The sequence below is a fragment of the Hyperolius riggenbachi genome, chromosome 12 (genome assembly GCF_040937935.1).
Source record: "Hyperolius riggenbachi isolate aHypRig1 chromosome 12, aHypRig1.pri, whole genome shotgun sequence".
Taxonomy (NCBI): domain Eukaryota; kingdom Metazoa; phylum Chordata; class Amphibia; order Anura; family Hyperoliidae; genus Hyperolius; species Hyperolius riggenbachi.
Window position 1 is genome coordinate 9,244,873 of NC_090657.1, and position 21,041 is coordinate 9,265,913.

At 49.0% G+C, this 21,041-nt stretch overlaps 1 protein-coding gene across 3 annotated transcripts in view; it reads left to right on the top strand.

Annotated features, from left to right (window-relative positions):
* The window catches only part of ADAM11 (ADAM metallopeptidase domain 11), a 180,472-nt gene that overhangs the window by 129,718 nt on the left and 29,713 nt on the right, over window positions 1–21,041 (top strand). For all 3 annotated transcript variants that reach the window (XR_011025410.1, XR_011025411.1, XM_068264201.1), the window contains 7 exons: window positions 506–605; window positions 3,494–3,565; window positions 5,240–5,335; window positions 5,523–5,603; window positions 13,365–13,415; window positions 16,201–16,264; window positions 19,321–19,420. Coding sequence is in view for 1 of the 3 variants with exons in the window: in XM_068264201.1 (XP_068120302.1) it covers window positions 506–605; window positions 3,494–3,565; window positions 5,240–5,335; window positions 5,523–5,603; window positions 13,365–13,415; window positions 16,201–16,264; window positions 19,321–19,420 (564 nt within the window). In the remaining 2 variants the exon portion in view is untranslated. The remainder of the gene's footprint in view (window positions 1–505; window positions 606–3,493; window positions 3,566–5,239; window positions 5,336–5,522; window positions 5,604–13,364; window positions 13,416–16,200; window positions 16,265–19,320; window positions 19,421–21,041) is intronic.

The following is a 21,041-nucleotide window of genomic DNA, read 5'->3' on the forward strand; positions in this document are numbered from 1 at the left end:
GAGTTCAAATCCTGGCTATGGTCAGTACCTATTCAGTAAGGAGTCCTTGGGCAAGAGCTCCAAACACTACAAGGGGGCCCCTTGAGCACACCCCTAGTGGCTGCAGCTCTTGAGCACCAACAGGAGAAAAGCGCTATACAAATGTTAGGAGGATAATTATTATTAGAAGTTACAGCCCATGTTAATCAATGGGCTGGGTCACATTTAGTGCATTGTCCAATTGCAGGAACAAAACAATTTCCGCCTGCAATTTTTCGCCCACCACTCGCTATTCCCATTTCCGTCAGTCAACTGCTGTCATCTGACTGTAGGCTAATGCTGCAGAAAACGCACAACTTTGATGTCATGTTCCGTTTTGCCGTTGTAATAACACACCTGTGTGGTGTTGGCATTCATATACAGGAAGAACGAGTGAGAGGGCTAATGTCCTGCTTGTTGATTTCCACGGAAAATAAAACCATGTCCAGCCTTTTAGTAAAGCTACATTTCTGTTCTCTGGCTATAGGCACTACCTGCCCAAGAAATTCTCCCGCTGCAGCACTGATGAATACCGCCAGTTCCTGCAAAACGGAGGAGGGAGATGTCTGTTTAACAAGCCTCTGAAGGTAGGTTGTCTGTTTTCTGGTGATTTGTGCAGCCTGCTGGCCTGTGCTCAGCTAATGTAGAGCTGTGTTGTGTGGCTCTCGGCCTCTGGGCCAGGAATGAGTCAGTGAAACACCATATGTGACAGCACTCTCTTTGCGTACGAGAGAAATTGGTGCAGGAAACTTGGGTGCAGGATACAGTCTGTATGGCTTATCCTGCTCCTGCACAAATTCCCATTGTTTTTAAATACTATTCCCCTTCCAGGCCGCCATGGCCATTTCATTTATCCTAATTAGCTTACATTGGGGTTGATTCACTAAACCGTGCTATGACAAATAGCACTCCTTATCTGAGATAGCACGCCTTATCAAAGTTAACATGCCTTATCAGAGTAGCATAGCGAGTGCTACGAACGTATGCCTGCTAATTGGCAATGGCACTTGCCCTGATCCCCTGCGGGTTCGTATCGCCCGCTATACTACTCTGATAAGGCGTGCTATCTCTGATAAGGTGTGCTATCTCTGATAAGGTGCGTTATCTCAGATAAGGTGCGTTATCTCTGATAAGATGAGTTATCTTTGATACGGTGTGATATCTCTGATAAGACGTGCTATCTCTGATAAGGAGTGCTATCTCTGATAAGGCGTGCTATCTCTGATAAGACGTGCTATCTCTGATAAGGAGTGCTATCTCTGATAAGGCGTGCTATCTCTGATAAGGCGTGCTATCTCTGATAAGGAGTGCTATCTCTGATAAGGTGAGTTATCTTTGATAAGGTGTGATATCTCTGATAAGGCGTGCTATCTCTGATAAGACGTGCTATCTCTGATAAGGCGTGCTATTTGTCATACCACGGTTTAGGGAATCAACCCCATGTGTATTTTAGCCAAATAGAGGACTATGAGCGATTCATTTATACTCTGAAGGGCTTAGATTTCTATTGTACTGGAGTCCGGGCTTTGAAGAGTCAAAACTTTAAACTGTTCCAAACTTGAGGGGGTTTTCCTGGCCTCTTCCATTGTTGACAGTAACAGCAGATTTTCCCTGGCCCATGCGACAGGCTCATGATCTGAAGGTTAAACCACACATTGCTCTCACTGCAGCAGCTCATTTGGATGAATGGTACCAAAGTTGTGGCCAACCGTTGTGCTTTATGCCTTGGTAAAATTAAGATTCACCATTTATTGAACATTCTCAAATAGGGCTGGTGCACACCAGAGCGGTTCTGGAGCTTTTTTTAAAAAGCTTGCTAGGGGAAAACCGCTTGGCTAATGAAAGTGAATGGGCTGGTGCACACCAGAGCGACTCGTTTTTCCCCCCCAAACGCAAACTCGGGGGCTGCAGCACTTTTTAGATTTCTGAGGCGTTTCTGCCTCAATGTTAAAGTATAGGAAAGTAGAAAACCGCTCTAAAAAACACCAGATCACAGCGGTTTTCGGGCGTTTTTGTTACAGAAGCTGCTTAGTAACAACTTTTACTGTAACAATATATGTAATCTGCTACACAAAAACGCTCCAAAAACCGCTAGGAAGCCATGTGTAGAAAACCTCTCTAAACATGCCTAGAATCGCTCTGAAATCTGCTTCAAAAACCTCTATCGTTTTGCAGATCTGCTAGAGGTTTTTGGTGTGCGCTGGGCCATAAAGTGGTGAAACTATATATCGACTGGGGGTGGTGGTTGGGGGCTGGATATCCACTCCTCCCCCTTCTGCAGTGGAGCGCAGTGGAGCAGCTCCTCCCCCTTCTTCAGAGAATAGCACAGTGGAGCCGTTTAAGATTTACCTGCTTCAGAGCTGCTCTGAGTCTCCTCTGATCTTCCTGACATGCACATGGTCCATGCTGCATAACAGTGGCTTTAAATACAAGTCACATGATCAGGAGCTGGAGGTGTGGAAGTACAGAGCGTGCAGCTGCTGGGAAGAGCAGAAGAGACCCGACGCAGCGCTGGAGCAGGGAAATATAACACATCCGGCGGGAAGAGAGTGCCGGGGGAAAGGTGTGCGTGTGTGTGTGTGTGTGTGTGTGTGTGTGTGTTTTATCAACCATATAGAGGGAAGAGACATGTGACATGATGAGATAGACATGGGTATGTACAGTGCCTAGCACACAAATAACTATGCTGCTTTCCTTTTTTTCTTTCTCTGCCTGAAAGAGTTAAATATCAGGTATTCAAGTGGCTGACTCAGTCCTGGCTCAGACAGGAAGTGACTACAGTGTGATCCTCGCTGATAAGAAATTCCAACTATAAAACACTTTCCTAGCAGAGAATGACTTCTGAGCGCAAGAAAGAGGTAAAAAGGGGAATTTCTTATCAGTGAGGATCACACTGTAGTCACTTCCTGTCTGAGTCAGGACTGAGTCAGCCACTTGCATACCTGATATTTAACTCTTTCAGGCAGAGAAAGAAAAAAAGGAATACCGCCTAGTTATTTGTGTGCTAGGCACTGTACATACCCATGTCTATCTCATCATGTCACACGTCACTTTGGGTATCCTTTAAGAGACTCAGATTTCAGCCTCAATAGCTCCCTAATAGCATTGTATAATGTCAGGTCATTAGAGTGAGTGAGTTTTGATATCTCCAGGATATTATAAGCACCCAGAACACTACAGTGAAAACAAAGCTTTACAAGTGAGCCTAGTTATACGAATGTACATCTGCGCAATCTGCTGCATTTAACTGCATGGAATCTAAAGAAAACAGAAACGCACCGTTGTCATAGCAACCAGATTCCAGCTGTCATGTGTATCCTGCTCTTGAAGGATGGCAGCTGGGATTTAATTGTTTACTGCGGGCTGCACACATTATTTGCTGTCTTTCAGCTTTTTATACCATCTCCATTGTTATGTATGGCACTATCCACACCCTACATGTATGTTTATGATGGTTTGTATTTCCTCCTCTCAGCTGCTGGACCCTCCATCCTGTGGGAACGGCTTTGTGGAGGTGGGGGAGGAGTGTGATTGCGGCTCTCCTGCTGTAAGTACAATTAATGAAAAAATAATTCCTTAATTCTGTGCAGTGCTCTATATGGGGCTTATATTGTATGATGCTGGGGGGCACTTATTATGAGGGTAAAGGCATTCATGGCTGGCAATTGTATTCAACATGTCATATTACATTACAGTATTTCTTTGCTTTACTACACTCACTTACCTGCAACTAGTGCAGTCACTTACTTGGAACAAATACAGCCACTGGCCTGGTGCAAGTACAGCCACTGACCTAAAGCAAGTACAGCCACTGACCTAAAGCAAGTACAGCCACTGACCTGAAGCAAGTACAGCCACTGACTTGAAGCAAGTACAGCCACTGACCTGAAGCAAGTACAGCCACTGGCCTGAAGCAAGTACAGCCACTGGCCTGAAGCAAGTACAGCCACTGGCCTGAAGCAAGTACAGCCACTGGCCTGAAGCAAGTACAGCCACTGGCCTGAAGCAAGTACAGCCACTGGCCTGAAGCAAGTACAGCCACTGGCCTGGAGCAAGTACAGCCACTGGCCTGGAGCAAGTACAGCCACTGGCCTCGTGCAAGTACAGCCATTGGCCTGAAGCAAGTACAGCCACTGACCTGAAGCAAGTACAGCCACTGACCTGAAGCAAGTACAGCCACTGACCTGAAGCAAGTACAGCCACTGACCTGAAACAACTACAGCCACTGACCTGAAGCAAGTACAGTTACTGACCTGGTACAAGTAAAGCCACTGGCCTGAAGCAAGTACAGCCACTGACCTGAAACAAGTACAGCCACTGGCCCGAAGCAAGTACATCCACTGGCCCGAAGCAAGTACAGCCACTGACCCGAAGCAAGTACAGCCACTGACCTGAAGCAAGTACAGCCACTGACCTGAAACAACTACAGCCACTGACCTGAAGCAAGTACAGTTACTCAGTTACTGACCTGGTACAAGTAAAGCCACTGGCCTGAAGCAAGTACAGCCACTGACCTGAAACAAGTACAGCCACTGGCCCGAAGCAAGTACATCCACTGGCCCGAAGCAAGTACAGCCGCTGGCCTGAAACCAGTACAGCCACTGACCTGAAGCAAGTACAGCCGCTGACCTGAAGCAAGTACAGCCGCTGGCCTGAAGCAAGTACAGCCGCTGGCCTGAAGCAAGTACAGCCGCTGGCCTGAAGCAAGTACAGCCGCTGGCCTGAAGCAAGTACAGCCGCTGGCCTGAAGCAAGTACAGCCGCTGGCCTGAAGCAAGTACAGCCGCTGGCCTGAAGCAACTACAGCCGCTGACCTGAAGCAAGTACAGCCGCTGGCCTGAAGCAAGTACAGCCGCTGGCCTGAAGCAAGTACAGCCGCTGGCCTGAAGCAAGTACAGCCGCTGGCCTGAAGCAAGTACAGCCGCTGGCCTGAAGCAAGTACAGCCGCTGGCCTGAAACACATATAGTCACTGACCTGGAACAAGGGTGCAGTGTGCTTTGCTGGGCTGGGGGCTTTGATTTGGCATGGGGACTTTTCTCCGTATTTTTTTGGGAGAAAAAGTGCGTCTCCTGTACCGAAACATACGGTAGGTTCTAACGCGCTGCGCCTACGTTTGTATGGGTTGGGGGTGGAGGGTCCTCCTATGTCTCTTGATGCAGGTTCTGTATTAGCTGACTGCAAGGCTGTATGAATGACACAATACCCCTGTTGTGCTTTGCAGGAATGTAATAAGACAGGAGCTGGGAACTGCTGCAAGAAGTGCACATTCAGCCATGACGCAATGTGTAGTGACGGCCTGTGCTGCCGCCGGTGTCGGGTAAGTAGACTGCTTCAGCCTTTTCTCTGTTGTGACTAATTTCATGGCAGAGCCAGAGGGGGGTGTACTGGCGACCAGCCTAGTTAAACGCTAAAGCATTTGTCATCATTTATATACAGTGCCAATAATGGTGACTGTACATGGTTGGATTGCAGACAGTCATTGCAGTGTCTTTCCCTGTTCACAGTATGAGCCGAGAGGAACAGTCTGTCGTGGCTCTGTTAATGAATGTGATGTGCCAGAGACGTGTCCAGGAGACTCCAGTGTGGTGAGTACTGATCTGTGGGTCTCTGCTGTACAGGAACACATAGCAGGCAGTGTGGGTCTCTGCTGTACAGGAACACATAGCAGGCGGTGTGGGGAGTACTGATCTGTGGTCTCTGCTGTACAGGAACACATAGCAGGCGGTGTGGGGAGTACTGATCTGTGGTCTCTGCTGTACAGGAACACATAGCAGGCGGTGTGGGGAGTACTGATCTGTGGTCTCTGCTGTACAGGAGCACATAGCAGGCAGTGTGGGGAGTACTGATCTGTGGTCTCTGCTGTACAGGAACACATAGCAGGCAGTGTGGTGAGTACTGATCTGTGGTCTCTGCTGTACAGGAGCACATAGCAGGCAGTGTGGGGAGTACTGATCTGTGGGTCTCTGCTGTACAGGAACACATAGCAGGCAGTGTGGGGAGTACTGATCTGTGGGTCTCTGCTGTACAGGAACACATAGCAGGCAGTGTGGTGAGTACTGATCTGTGGTCTCTGCTGTACAAGAACACATAGCAGGCAGTGTGGTGAGTACTGATCTGTGGTCTCTGCTGTACAGGAACACATAGCAGGCGGTGTGGGGAGTACTGATCTGTGGGTCTCTGCTGTACAGCAACACATAGCAGGCAGTGTGGGGAGTACTGATCTGTGGTCTCTGCTGTACAGGAACACATAGCAGGCAGTGTAGGGAGTACTGATCTGTGGGTCTCTGCTGTACAGGAACACATAGCAGGCAGTGTGGGGAGTACTGATCTGTGGGTCTCTGCTGTACAGGAACACATAGCAGGCAGTGTTGTGAGTACTGATCTGTGGGTCTCTGCTGTACAGGAACACATAGCAGGCAGTGTGGGTCTCTGCTGTACAGGAACACATAGCAGGCGGTGTGGGGAGTACTGATCTGTGGTCTCTGCTGTACAGGAACACATAGCAGGCAGTGTGGGGAGTACTGATCTGTGGTCTCTGCTGTACAGGAACACATAGCAGGCAGTGTTGTGAGTACTGATCTGTGGTCTCTGCTGTACAGGAACACATAGCAGGCAGTGTGGGGAGTACTGATCTGTGGTCTCTGCTGTACAGGAACACATAGGCAGTGTGGGGAGTACTGATCTGTGGTCTCTGCTGTACAGAAACACATATCAGGCAGTGTGGGGAGTACTGATCTATGGGTCTCTGCTGTACAGGAACACATAGCAGGCAGTGTGGGGAGTACTGATCTGTGGTCTCTGCTGTACAGGAACACATAGCTGGCAGTGTTGGGAGTACTGATCTGTGGTCTCTGCTGTACAGGAGCACATAGCAGGCAGTGTAGGGAGTACTGATCTGTGGGTCTCTGCTGTACAGGAGCACATAGCAGGCAGTGTAGGGAGTACTGATCTGTGGGTCTCTGCTGTACAGGAACACATAGCAGGCAGTGTAGGGAGTACTGATCTGTGGTCTCTGCTGTACAGGAGCACATAGCAGGCAGTGTTGTGAGTACTGATCTGTGGGTCTCTGCTGTACAGCAACACATAGCAGGCAGTGTGGGGAGTACTGATCTGTGGTCTCTGCTGTACAGGAACACATAGCAGGCAGTGTGGGGAGTACTGATCTGTGGGTCTCTGCTGTACAGGAACACATAGCAGGCAGTGTGGGGAGTACTGATCTGTGGTCTCTGCTGTACAGGAACACATAGCAGGCAGTGTGGTGAGTACTGATCTGTGGGTCTCTGCTGTACAGGAACACATAGCAGGCAGTGTGGGGAGTACTGATCTGTGGTCTCTGCTGTACAGGAACACATAGCAGGCAGTGTGGGGAGTACTGATCTGTGGGTCTCTGCTATACAGGAACACATAGCAGGCAGTGTGGGTCTCTGCTGTACAGGAACACATAGCAGGCGGTGTGGGGAGTACTGATCTGTGGTCTCTGCTGTACAGGAACACATATCAGGCAGTGTAGGGAGTACTGATCTGTGGGTCTTTGCTGTACAGGAGCACATAGCAGGCAGTGTAGGGAGTACTGATCTGTGGGTCTTTGCTGTACAGGAGCACATAGCAGGCAGTGTGGGGAGTACTGATCTGTGGTCTCTGGTGTACAGGAACAGATAGCAGGCAGTGTGGGGAGTACTGATCTGTGGGTCTCTGCTGTACAGGAACACATAGCAGGCAGTGTGGAGTGTACTGGTCGGGGGGTCTCTGCTGTACAGGAACACATAGCAGGCAGTGTAGGGAGTACTGATCTGTGGGTCTCTGCTGTACAGGAGCACATAGCAGGCAGTGTTGTGAGTACTGATCTGTGGTCTCTGTTGTACAGGAACACATAGCAGGCAGTGTGGGGAGTACTGATCTATGGGTCTCTGCTGTACAGGAGCACATAGCAGGCAGTGTTGTGAGTACTGATCTGTGGTCTCTGCTGTACAGGAACACATAGCAGGCAGTGTGGGGAGTACTGATCTGTGGGTCTCTGCTGTACAGGAACACATAGCAGGCAGTGTGGGGAGTACTGATCTGTGGGTCTCTGCTGTACAGGAACACATAGCAGGCAGTGTGGGGAGTACTGATCTGTGGGTCTCTGCTGTACAGAAACACATAGGCAGTGTGGGGAGTACTGCTCTGTGGTCTCTACTGTACAGGAACACATAGCAGGCAGTGTGGGGAGTACTGATCTGTGGTCTCTGCTGTACAGGAACACATATCAGGCAGTGTGGGGAGTACTGATCTGTGGGTCTCTGCTGTACAGGAACACATAGCAGGCAGTGTGGGGAGTACTGATCTATGGGTCTCTGCTGTACAGAAGCACATAGCAGGCAGTGTTGTGAGTACTGATCTGTGGTCTCTGCTGTACAGGAACACATAGCAGGCAGTGTGGGGAGTACTGATCTGTGGGTCTCTGCTGTACAGGAACACATAGCAGGCAGTGTGGGGAGTACTGATCTGTGGTCTCTGCTGTACAGGAGCACATAGCAGGCAGTGTGGTGAGTACTGATCTGTGGGTCTCTGCTGTACAGGAACACATAGCAGGCAGTGTGGGGAGTACTGATCTGTGGGTCTCTGCTGTACAGAAACACATAGGCAGTGTGGGGAGTACTGCTCTGTGGTCTCTACTGTACAGGAACACATAGCAGGCAGTGTGGGGAGTACTGATCTGTGGTCTCTGCTGTACAGGAACACATAGCAGGCAGTGTGGGGAGTACTGATCTGTGGTCTCTGCTGTACAGGAACACATAGCAGGCAGTGTGGGGAGTACTGATCTGTGGTCTCTGCTGTACAGGAACACATAGCAGGCAGTGTGGGGAGTACTGATCTGTGGTCTCTGCTATACAGGAACACATAGCAGGCAGTGTTGGGAGTACTGATCTGTGGTCTCTGCTGTACAGAAACACATAGGCAGTGTGGGGACTACTGATCTGTGGTCTCTACTGTACAGGAACACATAGCAGGCAGTGTGGGGAGTACTGATCTGTGGTCTCTGCTGTACAGGAACACATAGCAGGCAGTGTGGGGAGTACTGATCTGTGGTCTCTGCTGTACAGGAACACATAGCAGGCAGTGTGGGGAGTACTGATCTGTGGGTCTCTGCTGTACAGGAACACATAGCAGGCAGTGTTGGGAGTACTGATCTGTGGTCTCTGCTGTACAGGAACACATAGCAGGCAGTGTGGGGAGTACTGATCTGTGGTCTCTGCTGTACAGGAACACATAGCAGGCAGTGTGGGGAGTACTGATCTGTGGTCTCTGCTATACAGGAACACATAGCAGGCAGTGTTGGGAGTACTGATCTGTGGTCTCTGCTGTACAGAAACACATAGGCAGTGTGGGGACTACTGATCTGTGGTCTCTACTGTACAGGAACACATAGCAGGCAGTGTGGGGAGTACTGATCTGTGGTCTCTGCTGTACAGGAACACATATCAGGCAGTGTGGGGAGTACTGATCTGTGGTCTCTGCTGTACAGGAACACATAGCAGGCAGTGTGGGGAGTACTGATCTGTGGTCTCTGCTGTACAGGAACACATAGCAGGCAGTGTGGGGAGTACTGATCTGTGGGTCTCTGCTGTACAGGAACACATAGCTGGCAGTGTTGGGAGTACTGATCTGTGGTCTCTGCTGTACAGGAACACATAGCAGGCAGTGTGGGGAGTACTGATCTGTGGTCTCTGCTGTACAGGAACACATAGCAGGCAGTGTGGGGAGTACTGATCTGTGGTCTCTGCTATACAGGAACACATAGCAGGCAGTGTTGGGAGTACTGATCTGTGGTCTCTGCTGTACAGGAACACATAGCAGGCAGTGTGGGGAGTACTGATCTGTGGTCTCTGCTGTACAGGAACACATAGCAGGCAGTGTGGGGAGTACTGATCTGTGGTCTCTGCTGTACAGGAACACATAGCAGGCAGTGTGGGGAGTACTGCTCTGTGGGTCTCTGCTGTACAAGAACACATAGAAGGCAGTGTGGGGAGTACTGATCTGTGGGTCTCTGCTGTACAGGAACACACAGCAGGCAGTTTAGGGAGTACTGATCTGTGGGTCTCTGCTGTACAAGAACGCATAGCAGGCAGTGTGGGGAGTACTGATCTGTGGGTCTCTGCTGTACAGGAACACATAGCAGGCAGTGTAGGGAGTACTGATCTGTGGGTCTCTGCTGTACAGGAACACATAGCAGGCAGTGTGGTGAGTATTGATCTGTGGGTCTCTGCTGTACAGGAACACATAGCAGGCAGTGTGGGGAGTACTGATCTGTGGTCTCTGCTGTACAAGAACACATAGCAGGCAGTGTAGTGAGTACTGATCTGTGGGTCTCTGCTGTACAGGAACACATAGCAGGCAGTGTGGTGAGTATTGATCTGTGGGTCTCTGCTGTACAGGAACACATCGCAGGCAGTGTGGGGAGTACTGATCTGTGGTCTCTGCTGTACAAGAACACATAGCAGGCAGTGTAGTGAGTACTGATCTGTGGGTCTCTGCTGTACAGGAACACATAGCAGGCAGTGTGGGGAGTACTGATCTGTGGGTCTCTGCTGTACAGGAACACATAGCAGGCAGTGTGGGGAGTACTGATCTGTGGTCTCTGCTGTACAGGAACACATAGCAGGCAGTGTGGGGAGTACTGATCTGTGGGTCTCTGCTGTACAGGAACACATAGCAGGCAGTGTGGGGAGTACTGATCTGTGGTCTCTGCTGTACAGGAACACATAGCAGGCAGTGTAGGGAGTACTGATCTGTGGGTCTCTGCTGTACAGGAACACATAGCAGGCAGTGTGGTGAGTATTGATCTGTGGGTCTCTGCTGTACAGGAACACATAGCAGGCAGTGTGGGGAGTACTGATCTGTGGTCTCTGCTGTACAAGAACACATAGCAGGCAGTGTAGTGAGTACTGATCTGTGGGTCTCTGCTGTACAGGAACACATAGCAGGCAGTGTGGTGAGTATTGATCTGTGGGTCTCTGCTGTACAGGAACACATCGCAGGCAGTGTGGGGAGTACTGATCTGTGGTCTCTGCTGTACAAGAACACATAGCAGGCAGTGTAGTGAGTACTGATCTGTGGGTCTCTGCTGTACAGGAACACATAGCAGGCAGTGTGGGGAGTACTGATCTGTGGGTCTCTGCTGTACAGGAACACATAGCAGGCAGTGTGGTGAGTACTGATCTGTGGTCTCTGCTGTACAGGAACACATCGCAGGCAGTGTGGGGAGTACTGCTCTGTGGTCTCTGCTGTACAGGAACACATAGCAGGCAGTGTGGGGAGTACTGATCTGTGGTCTCTGCTGTACAGGAACACATAGCAGGCAGTGTAGGGAGTACTGATCTGTGGTCTCTGCTGTACAGGAACACATAGCAGGCAGTGTAGTGAGTACTGATCTGTGGTCTCTGCTGTACAGGAACACATAGCAGGCAGTGTGGTGAGTACTGATCTGTGGTCTCTGCTGTACAGGAACACATAGCAGGCAGTGTGGGGAGTACTGATCTGTGGGTCTCTGCTGTACAGGAACACATAGCAGGCAGTGTGGGGAGTACTGATCTGTGGGTCTCTGCTGTACAGGAACACATAGCAGGCAGTGTGGGGAGTACTGATCTGTGGTCTCTGCTGTACAAGAACACATAGCAGGCATGTGAAAAATCAATCACAGGAAAATTCTGGTGTTTTTTCTAACTCATACCAGAGCCCTCCGCCATCTATGCCTAACCCTAACCACCCACCACCCACTCCTAACACTAACCAGCCCCTATCTAAATGAACTGCAAAAAAGCCATAGACACATAATGGATTGTTGTGCATCCAGTTTGTTATCAAATTACGTATATGTGACCTTGTTTTAATCATCATGAGTTGTAGAATACTTTTTGATTTGTCTTTATAGCTTGGACCCCTAGCACATAAAAAATAGGTAGCGACAAACTCAATCCCTCATTACAAAATTACATTTTCAAAATTATTATCAAACTTGTGTAAGCTACAGACTCCTGTAGTTTTGCTAAAACTTTCCCAACACTAACTTTTGAATATTATTTTTTTTATTATTATTATTTAGTATTTAGCCCTGGTTCTTAAGGTGGCCATCCACTGGTCGATTTGCCATCAGATTCGATCAACAGATAGATCCCTCTCTGATCGAATCTGATCAGAGAGGGATCGTATGGCTGCTTCTACTGCAAACAGATTGTGAACCGATTGCAGCCTGAAACCGTTCACAATCTGTGATCGGGTCCCCCAGGTCCCGGTCCCCCGGTCCCTGCTGTCTCTTCTCCGCTGGGTTCCTGACCAGCAGGCTTCACTTCTTTCTGTCTGGGGAAGTTCAAACAGTAGAGGGCGCTCTACTGTTTAAACTTCCAGCCAGGACAGGAAGTGAAGCCAGCCGGACCGCGGAACCCAGCGGAGAAGAAGACATCGGTGACGGCGGGGACTCGCGCCGGCCGGAGCAGGTACTATATTGCTGCTGTATTGCGTCGGTTGTCAGGCATTCAAACGCTGCTATCGACGCACTCCCGATCCGCCGCCGATCTAGAAAAATCTTCCGCACGGACGGATCGACGGGAACGATTTATTCCGGACGGAAATCAATTGTTTGCGTTTGCGCAATGATTTCACAGCAGATTCGATCACAGTGATCGAATCTGCTGTATATCGGCGGGAAAATCGTTAGGTGTATGGGTCCCTTAAGAAATAAAGCATTAGAAGTAGAAATATAAGTCTAATATTTGTTTCCAGTACAGGAAGAGTTAAGAAACTCCAGTTATTATCTATGCAAATAGCCATTGAGCTCTGTGAAGAGAGCTCTGACTTCTGATTAGGTTATCGCAGCTGTATTGTGTTTTTCTTTTGCAGGAAACAGTTCAGGACAGGTCAAAAGTTCACTGCCTGTTCTTTAAAAACATTTAGAATGCTGAGTAGTGTGTAAATTACAAGTATTAGAGAATGATGCAATGTTATAAAAAAGCTGTAAAACTGAAAATAAAAATATGAGAATATTTTTTTTTGCTACTAATGTTCTAGTAATTATCCGTACTACACAACCAATTCATTATATCATAATTTTTTTTTTCGCTTCACTGTCTTTTTAAATGTTGGGATAACCAAAACAAATGGGCAATTAAAATAAAAGAAATGGTATTGTCTATCTACTCAGTTGAAGTAATTGCTGTGTATTGGTATGGCACAACTGTTGTAACACCGTGACTAGGAGAAAAATAGTTTTTTGGTTTTACATACCTTTTGTGATCAGTCAATTTCGTGTACTTTTTAATATACGTAGTTCAGTGAAGTATTTCAGTTAATCTGTGTCTTTGTTTACGCAGTGCTCATCCAATCTCTACAAGCAGGATGGATACTTCTGTGACAGTGACCAGGTAATATTGCTATCAGTGTGCATGGTGTCCTCTCTGAGGCCTGTCTCTATAGCTGACTCTCTTTATGTAACGCCATGTTCAGGTGTGGGGAGTTTACTGCAGCGATGTAAAGCAGTGCCCCACAGAATCACTCCAAGACATCTACATGAAAGCAGATGGCATGTATTTCCGTCTCAATGAATATATTTTAGTAGATAGACTCTGGTGCGCCCATGGTATGGCAAACATTAAACCATCTGTGTCCTCTTTTTCTTCTACCCTCAAGCGCCCTTTCACACAGAGGAGCGCCCCCCACCGCAGCCTAATGCTTATCTATGGGCGAGTTCACACTCCCCACGTTGCGGTACACAGCGCCGGAAGTGCCCTATCTAACGTTCTTCAATACCTACGTTACCGTACGGCGCCTGCGGCGATCTGCTACCGATGCCCAACCTTAAGATCCCCCTCCACCAATGCCTAACCCTAAGTCCTCCCTCTACCGATGCCTAACCCTAAGATCTGCCTCTACCAATGCCTATCCCTAAGACCTCCCTCTACCGATGCCTAACCCTAAGATCTCCCTCTACCGATGCCTAACCCTAAGATCTCCCTCTACCAATGCCTATCCCTAAGATCTCCCTCTACCAATGCCTAACCCTAAGATCTCCCTCTACCGATGCCTAACCCTAAGATCTCCCTCTACTGATGCCTAACCCTAAGACCTCCCTCTACCAATGCCTATCCCTAAGACCTCCCTCTACCGATACCTACCCTAAGATCTCCCTCTACCAATGCCTAACCCTAAAATCTCCCTCTACTGATGCCTAACCATAAGACTTCCCTCTACCAATGCCTAACCCTAAGATCTCCCTCTACCGATGCCTAACCCTAAGATCTCCCCTACCGATGCCTAACCCTAAGATCTCCCCTACCGATGCCTAACCCTAAGACCTCCCTCTACAGATTCCTAACCCTAAGACCTCCCTCTACCAATGCTTAACCCTAAGACCTCCCTCTACTGATGCCTAACCCTAACACCTCCCTCTACTGATGCCTAACCCTAAGACCCCCCTCTACTGATGCCTAACCCTAAGACCTCCCTCTACTGATGCCTAACACTAAGATCTCCCTCTACCGATGCCTAACCCTAAGACCTCCCTCTACCGATGCCTAACCCTACGACCTCCCTCTACAGATTCCTAACCCTAAGACTTCCCTCTACAGATTCCTAACCATAAGACCTCCCTCTACCAATGCCTAACCCTAAGACCACCCTCTACCGATTCCTAACCCTAAGACCTCCCTCTACAGATTCCTAACCCTAAGACCTCCCTCTACAGATTCCTAACCATAAGACCTCCCTCTACCGATGCCTAACCCTAAGACCTCCCTCTACTGATGCCTAACCCTAAGACCTCCCTCTACAGATTCCTAACCCTAAGACCTCCCTCTACAGATTCCCAACCCTAAGACCTCCCTCTACCGATGCCTAACCCTAAGACCTCCCTCTACCAATGCCTAACCCTAAGACTTCCCTCTACCCATGTCTAACCCTAAGACCTCCCTCTACCGATGCCTAACCCTAAGACTTCCCTCTACCGATGCCTAACCCTAAGACTTCCCTCTACCGATGCCTAACCCTAAGACCTCCCTCTACCGATGCCTAACCCTAAGACTTCCATATACCGATGCCTAACCCTAAGACCTCTCTTTACCGATGCCTAACCCTAAGACTTCCCTCTACCAATGCCTAACCCTAAGACCTCCCTCTACAGATTCCTAACCCTAAGAACTCCCTCTACCGATGCCTAACCCTAAGACCTCCCTCTACCAATGCCTAACCCTAAGACCTCCCTCTACCGATGCCTAACCCTAAGACCTCCCTCTACAGATTCCTAACCCTAGGACATCCCTCTACCGATGCCTAACCATAAGACCTCTCTCTACCTATGCCTAACCCTAAGATTTCCCTCTACCGATGCCTAACCCTAAGACTTCCCTCTACCGATGCCTAACCCTAAGACTTCCCTCTACCAATGCCTAACCCTAAGACATCCCTCTACCAATGCCTAACCCTAAGACCTCCCTCCACCGATGCCTAACCCTAAGACTTCCCTCTACCGATGCCTAACCCTAAGACCTCCCTCTACCAATGCCTAACCCTAAGACCTCCCTCTACCAATGCCTAACCCTAAGACCTCCCTCTACCAATGCCTAACCCTAAGACCTCCCTCTACCAATGCATAACCTTAAGACCTCCCTCTACCGATGCCTAACCCTAAGACCTCCCTCTACCGATGCCTAAATCTAAGACCTCCCTCTACCAATGCCTCACCCTATGATCTCCCTCTACCGATGCCTAACCCTAAGACTTCCCTCTACCGATGCCTAACCCTAAGACCTCCCTCTACCGATGCCTAACCCTAAGACCTCCCTCTACCGATGCCTAACCCTAAGACCTCCCTCTACCAATGCCTAACCCTAAGACCCCCCTATACTGATGCCTAACACATAACTCTCCCTCTACCGATGACTTACGCTTATCCCCCCCCCAACTTTAACCTCCTCCCCCCGGTGCCCAAATTTCCTTTCTTTGCCCTTTTAAATTGGGTACCCATGAATCAGCGGGAGATATTGTCATTACATGCCGAAGGTTAGATATTACACATTTGGTAATATTATGATACTGTTTTACATCAGAATGCATGACTATATAGCCCCCAGTAATTTGTATAGAGATTCACCTCTCTGCAAATTTACCGTGCACTCTGTTCTATGTAAAGATATTGTTATTTTTAATTAACAGGGTCGATGTTATGGAGGGCGATGTAAAACCAGAGATCGCCAATGCAATGCAGTCTGGGGACGCAGTAAGTAGTCTGTCATTAACCAAATCTGTCAGCCTTTGCCTACTGCTTATATACTGCTGTATAGATTGAAATCGCCATATATTGTAGTTCAGCTACATTGTTATATTGGCCCCGCCTCCTTCCCATGGCTGGAGTGTTGTTATGTTGTGTTAGTGGCATTCTACCTCTCCTCTGTCTCCTTGGGTTAGTTTGCCCCATCCTTTTATAATGGGATCAAATACATCATGCAGTATCAAAGCAAGTGAAGGATGGTCCAGTGAGGAGCAAAATTGCAGACATCAAACTGTACATGGTTTATTGCGAGCTTTCGAAACGTTAAAGAGTACCTCCAGCCGAAGCTCAGGTACACAACATCAGATACTTACCATCTTTCCCCCAAAGTAAGACATCCCCTGAATATAAGACCTAGCTGAAATTTCACTTATTCTCCAAATATAAGGCATCCCCCGAAAATAAGACCTAGCTCCAGCCCACATGACATCCCTGTCATTCGCATCCCTGATGACACATACCGCTAGTGAGATACCGTAGTACGGTATTTAGTAATTAGCTGCACTCTCTGCGAGGTCACTCTCCATTCATGGAGGCTGCATGCTTGCACGCTGAGCCGCTCATCACCTCCTGCCGCCCATTGCCGCATTACTCGCTACTCAGCGAGTGCAAAGATTGGCCCAATCACGGAGCCAGCCATGATCCCGCCTCCCAGACTGCTTGCTCCAATTAGAACGTAGCGGTAGCTTTTGTAAACACAACATCTGCTTCACACAGGCGGCCAGCATGGGGACACATCGTGCAGTGCCGATCAGGCACTTGTCATGTCATCCTTGCACACAGCAGGTTTATCAACTGTGTGCAGGGATGACATGACAGGTGCCTAATCGGCACTGTGACGTTACAATGAGCAGCAATAAGAGGCGGCCAGCATGGGTCATATCATGCAGTGCCAGTATAAGACATCCCCTGAATATAAGCCTTAGCACACGGTTTTGGAGCAAAAACAGTGTCTTATTTTCGGTGAAACACGGGTACCTCCAGAGAGGGAAGCCCCGGGCTCCTATTGAGGTGTCCCTCTCTGCTGTGTTGTCCCCCGTCACTAAGCATGGCCCCCCCGAAGATTAGCGAAAATGCATTGTCGCTAATCCTAACGGGCTGCGCAGCTCTTCCTGATCCGGCGTGGATGCACAATAGCCAACCCAGCCCCCATGCGTAGTAACCTGCATGGCCCGGACGTGGTGGGGGGCCACGCTCTGCAACAAGGGGCTTTACAGCAGCGAGGGAAGACTTGATAGGATCCTGAGGCTTCCTCTCTTAAGGTATCTATCTGGTTTTGATCCAATCCCTTTAAAGGACAACTGTAGTGAGAAGAATATGGAGGCTGCCATGTTTATTTTCTTTTAAACAATACCAGTTGCCTGGCATCCCTGCTGATCTATTTGGCTGCAGTAGTGTCTGAATAACACCAGAAACAAGCATGCAGCTAGTCTTGTCAGATCTGACAATGTCAGAAACACCTGATCTGCTGCATGCTTGTTCAGGGTCTAGGGCTAAAATTATTAGCGGCAAAGGATCAGCAGGACAGCCAGGTAACTGGCATTTCTTAGAAATAAATAAATATGGCAGCCTCCATATACCTCATGCTTCAGTTGTCCTTTAAAGAGAGTCTGAAGCGAGATTAAATCTCGCTTCAGAGCTCATAGTTAGCAGGGGCATGTGAGCCCCTGCTAAACCGCCGCTATAGCGCCGCACAACGGGGGTCCCTTCACCCCCAAATCCCCTCCGAGCAGCCGGGGATCTCTTCCTGGTTGGGGCAGGGCTAACCGCCGCAGCCCTGCCCCACGCGCGTCTGTCAGCGCGTATCTCCGCCTCTCCCCCGCCCCTCTCAGTCTTCCTTCACTGAGAGGGTCGGGGGAGAGGCGGCGATGCGCCGCTGATAGACGCGACTGGAGGCAGGGCTGCAGCTGTTAGCCCTGCCTCCAGGAGCGACCAAGTCTGCGACCAAGTGTTGCAGTGGGGGATTTGGGGGTGAAGGGACCCCCGTTTAGCGGCGCTATAGCGGCGGTTTAGCAGGGGCACACATGCCCCTGCTAACTATGAGCTCTGAAGCAAGATTTATTCTCGCTTCAGAGTCTCTTTAAGTTTCTTCTTCAGGCATTATACAGAACTGGATAGGAACCATACAAAAGTAAATGTAGCATTATACCTGTATACGGGTATGATTCAGTAACGACAGTAGCACAATTTCTTCTAATGGATGGCCAGAGTAATGCAAATCATTGTGAGTTCATGCTAATTTTGTGCCTATATATGCAGTTTGAAAACAGACCAATCAAATGCTGCTGTTGAATTTCATTGGTCCATTTTGAAGCTGCATACTTTTGCATAACATTTGCGTCTGATTGGCCATCGCTGTTTGTAACCAGAGAGGCTGGAAACCATTGCCTGATGCAGAGAAATCACCAGGGGAAGGATGCTGCCCTGTTAGTCGGCTCATTAATGATGCAAAGGATGAGACAGTTGTTGCCCCAAACTTGAATGCTACCTAAAGGTGGCCATGCACTAATAGATTTGCAGCAGATTCGACCATCAGATAGATTTCTGTCAGATGCCTGTGAAGTCCAATCTCACAAGAATCTATCTGATGTGTGCCACACACTTCAGAATGAAATCTATTGGAAATCTATTTAAATGCATTATTGGACCATTAGATCCAATGCAACTCTATTGATGTCGATCTGCTGCCAGCAGCAGATAGACCTAGGTTTTCCATCCTGTCAGATAGATCAAATCGATCGAAATCGGCCGCAAATCGATCGAATGGGGAATTTGATAGAATCGATTTCTGATCGATTCTATAGAATCGATCGATGGCTGAAATCGACCAGTGTGTGGGCCCCACGTGGAGCTAAGGAGGCATCGGCCACTCCAGCCATTTGTATTTACCAACAGCTCTGCTCCACAGACTTTCTATATCATCTCCTCGTTGTGATCCTATGATTGTGAGAGAGGGCAGCAGAGCGATATCCAGTGTACTAGGTGTGACTCTTGTGTTATTCCAGGTGCGTCTGACCGCTTTTGCTATGAAAAATTAAATATTGAAGGGACGGAGAAGGGCAACTGTGGGAGAGATGGAGATACCTGGATCCAGTGCAGCAAGCCGTAAGTATCGCCGAGCATTGCCACGTACACGCTTGTGGAGATAAATGGGCAAAGGGGTAGCTGGAGTTGTCAGTGCCCCGTTTTTGGCACCCCCCTCTAAACAATGGGTGTGGCCACGCATCAGAATGTGGTCCTGGACAAATGCTGCTTAGATAGCTATATGTCCCCTTCCCCCCTATAGATAGCCATATGTGCCCCCCTTTCCCCGTTTAGATAGCCAAATGTGTCCCCTTCTAAACAGCCAAATGTGCTCCCCCTCAGATAGCCAGATGTGCCCCCCTTCCCCCGGTTTAGATAACCAGATGTCTCCCTTTACGTAGCCAAATGTGCTCCCCTTAGATAGCCATATGTGCCCCCGTTTCCCCTGTTTAGCTAGCCAAATGTAACCTCCTATAGATAGCCAGATGTGCCCCCCTTTAGATAGCCAGATGTGCCCCCCTTTAGATGGCCAGATGTGCCCCCCTTTAGATAGCCAGATGTGCCCCCCTTTAGATAGCCAGATGTGCCCCCCTTTAGATAGCCAGATGTGCCTTCCTTTAGATAGCCAGATGTGCCTCCCTTTAGATAGCCAGATGTGCCCCCCTTTAGATAGCCAGATGTGCCTCCCTTTAGATAGCCAGATGTGCCTTCCTTTAGATAGCCAGATGCGCCCCCTTTAGATAGCCAGATGTGCCTTCCTTTAGATAGCCAGATGTGCCTTCCTTTAGATAGCCAGATGCGCCCCCTTTAGATAGCCAGATGTGCCTTCCTTTAGATAGCCAGATGCGCCCCCTTTAGATAGCCAGATGTGCCTTCCTTTAGATAGCCAGATGCGCCCCCCCTTTAGATAGCCAGATGCGCCCCCCCTTTAGATAGCCAGATGTGCCTCCCTTTAGATAGCCAGATGCGCCCCCCTTTAGATAGCCAGATGTGCCTCCCTATAGACAGCCAGATGTGCCCCCCTTTAGATAGCCAGATGTGCCCCCCTTTAGATAGCCAGATGTGCCCCGCTATTTCTGCTGCTGTTAATACTTTTGCACTACTCTGCAGAGGGAGGGAGAGAAGCAGGGGCACGTCTGGCAGCCAGTTAGCCGCCTCTCATGCACGTGGGGGGGGGGGCAGTGGCCGTGCTGAGCGCCCCCACAGCGATGCGCCTGGGGACAAATGTTCCCGCTTGCCCCCCCATAGCTATGCCTCTGTAAATGGGAGGACCAATATCTTTTCTTACAGGGTGGAGGACAAGAGACCCTAGTCAATATTGGGGCCCGTTTCCACACAGTGCCAGATTGCAAGACACAATGCTTGCACAGCTGTAATGAGAGATGCATCCGAATCCCTCTAACTGTGCCATGCATGACTAGAGCGATTCAGATGCGTAATGCATCAAAATAAGTTAGGCAGTATACATGAATCAGTGATCAGACTGAATTTTAAAATGTTGAGTGAAGCAAGAATGTGCATATTTAAAGGATACCCGAAGTGACATGTGACATGATGATATAGACATGTGTACATACAGTGCCTAGCACACAAATAACTATGCTGTGTTCCTTTTTTTCTTTCTCTGCCTAAAAGAGTTAAATATCAAGTATGTAAGGTATCCGGTATGCAAGTGGCTGACTCAGTCCTGACTCAGACAGGA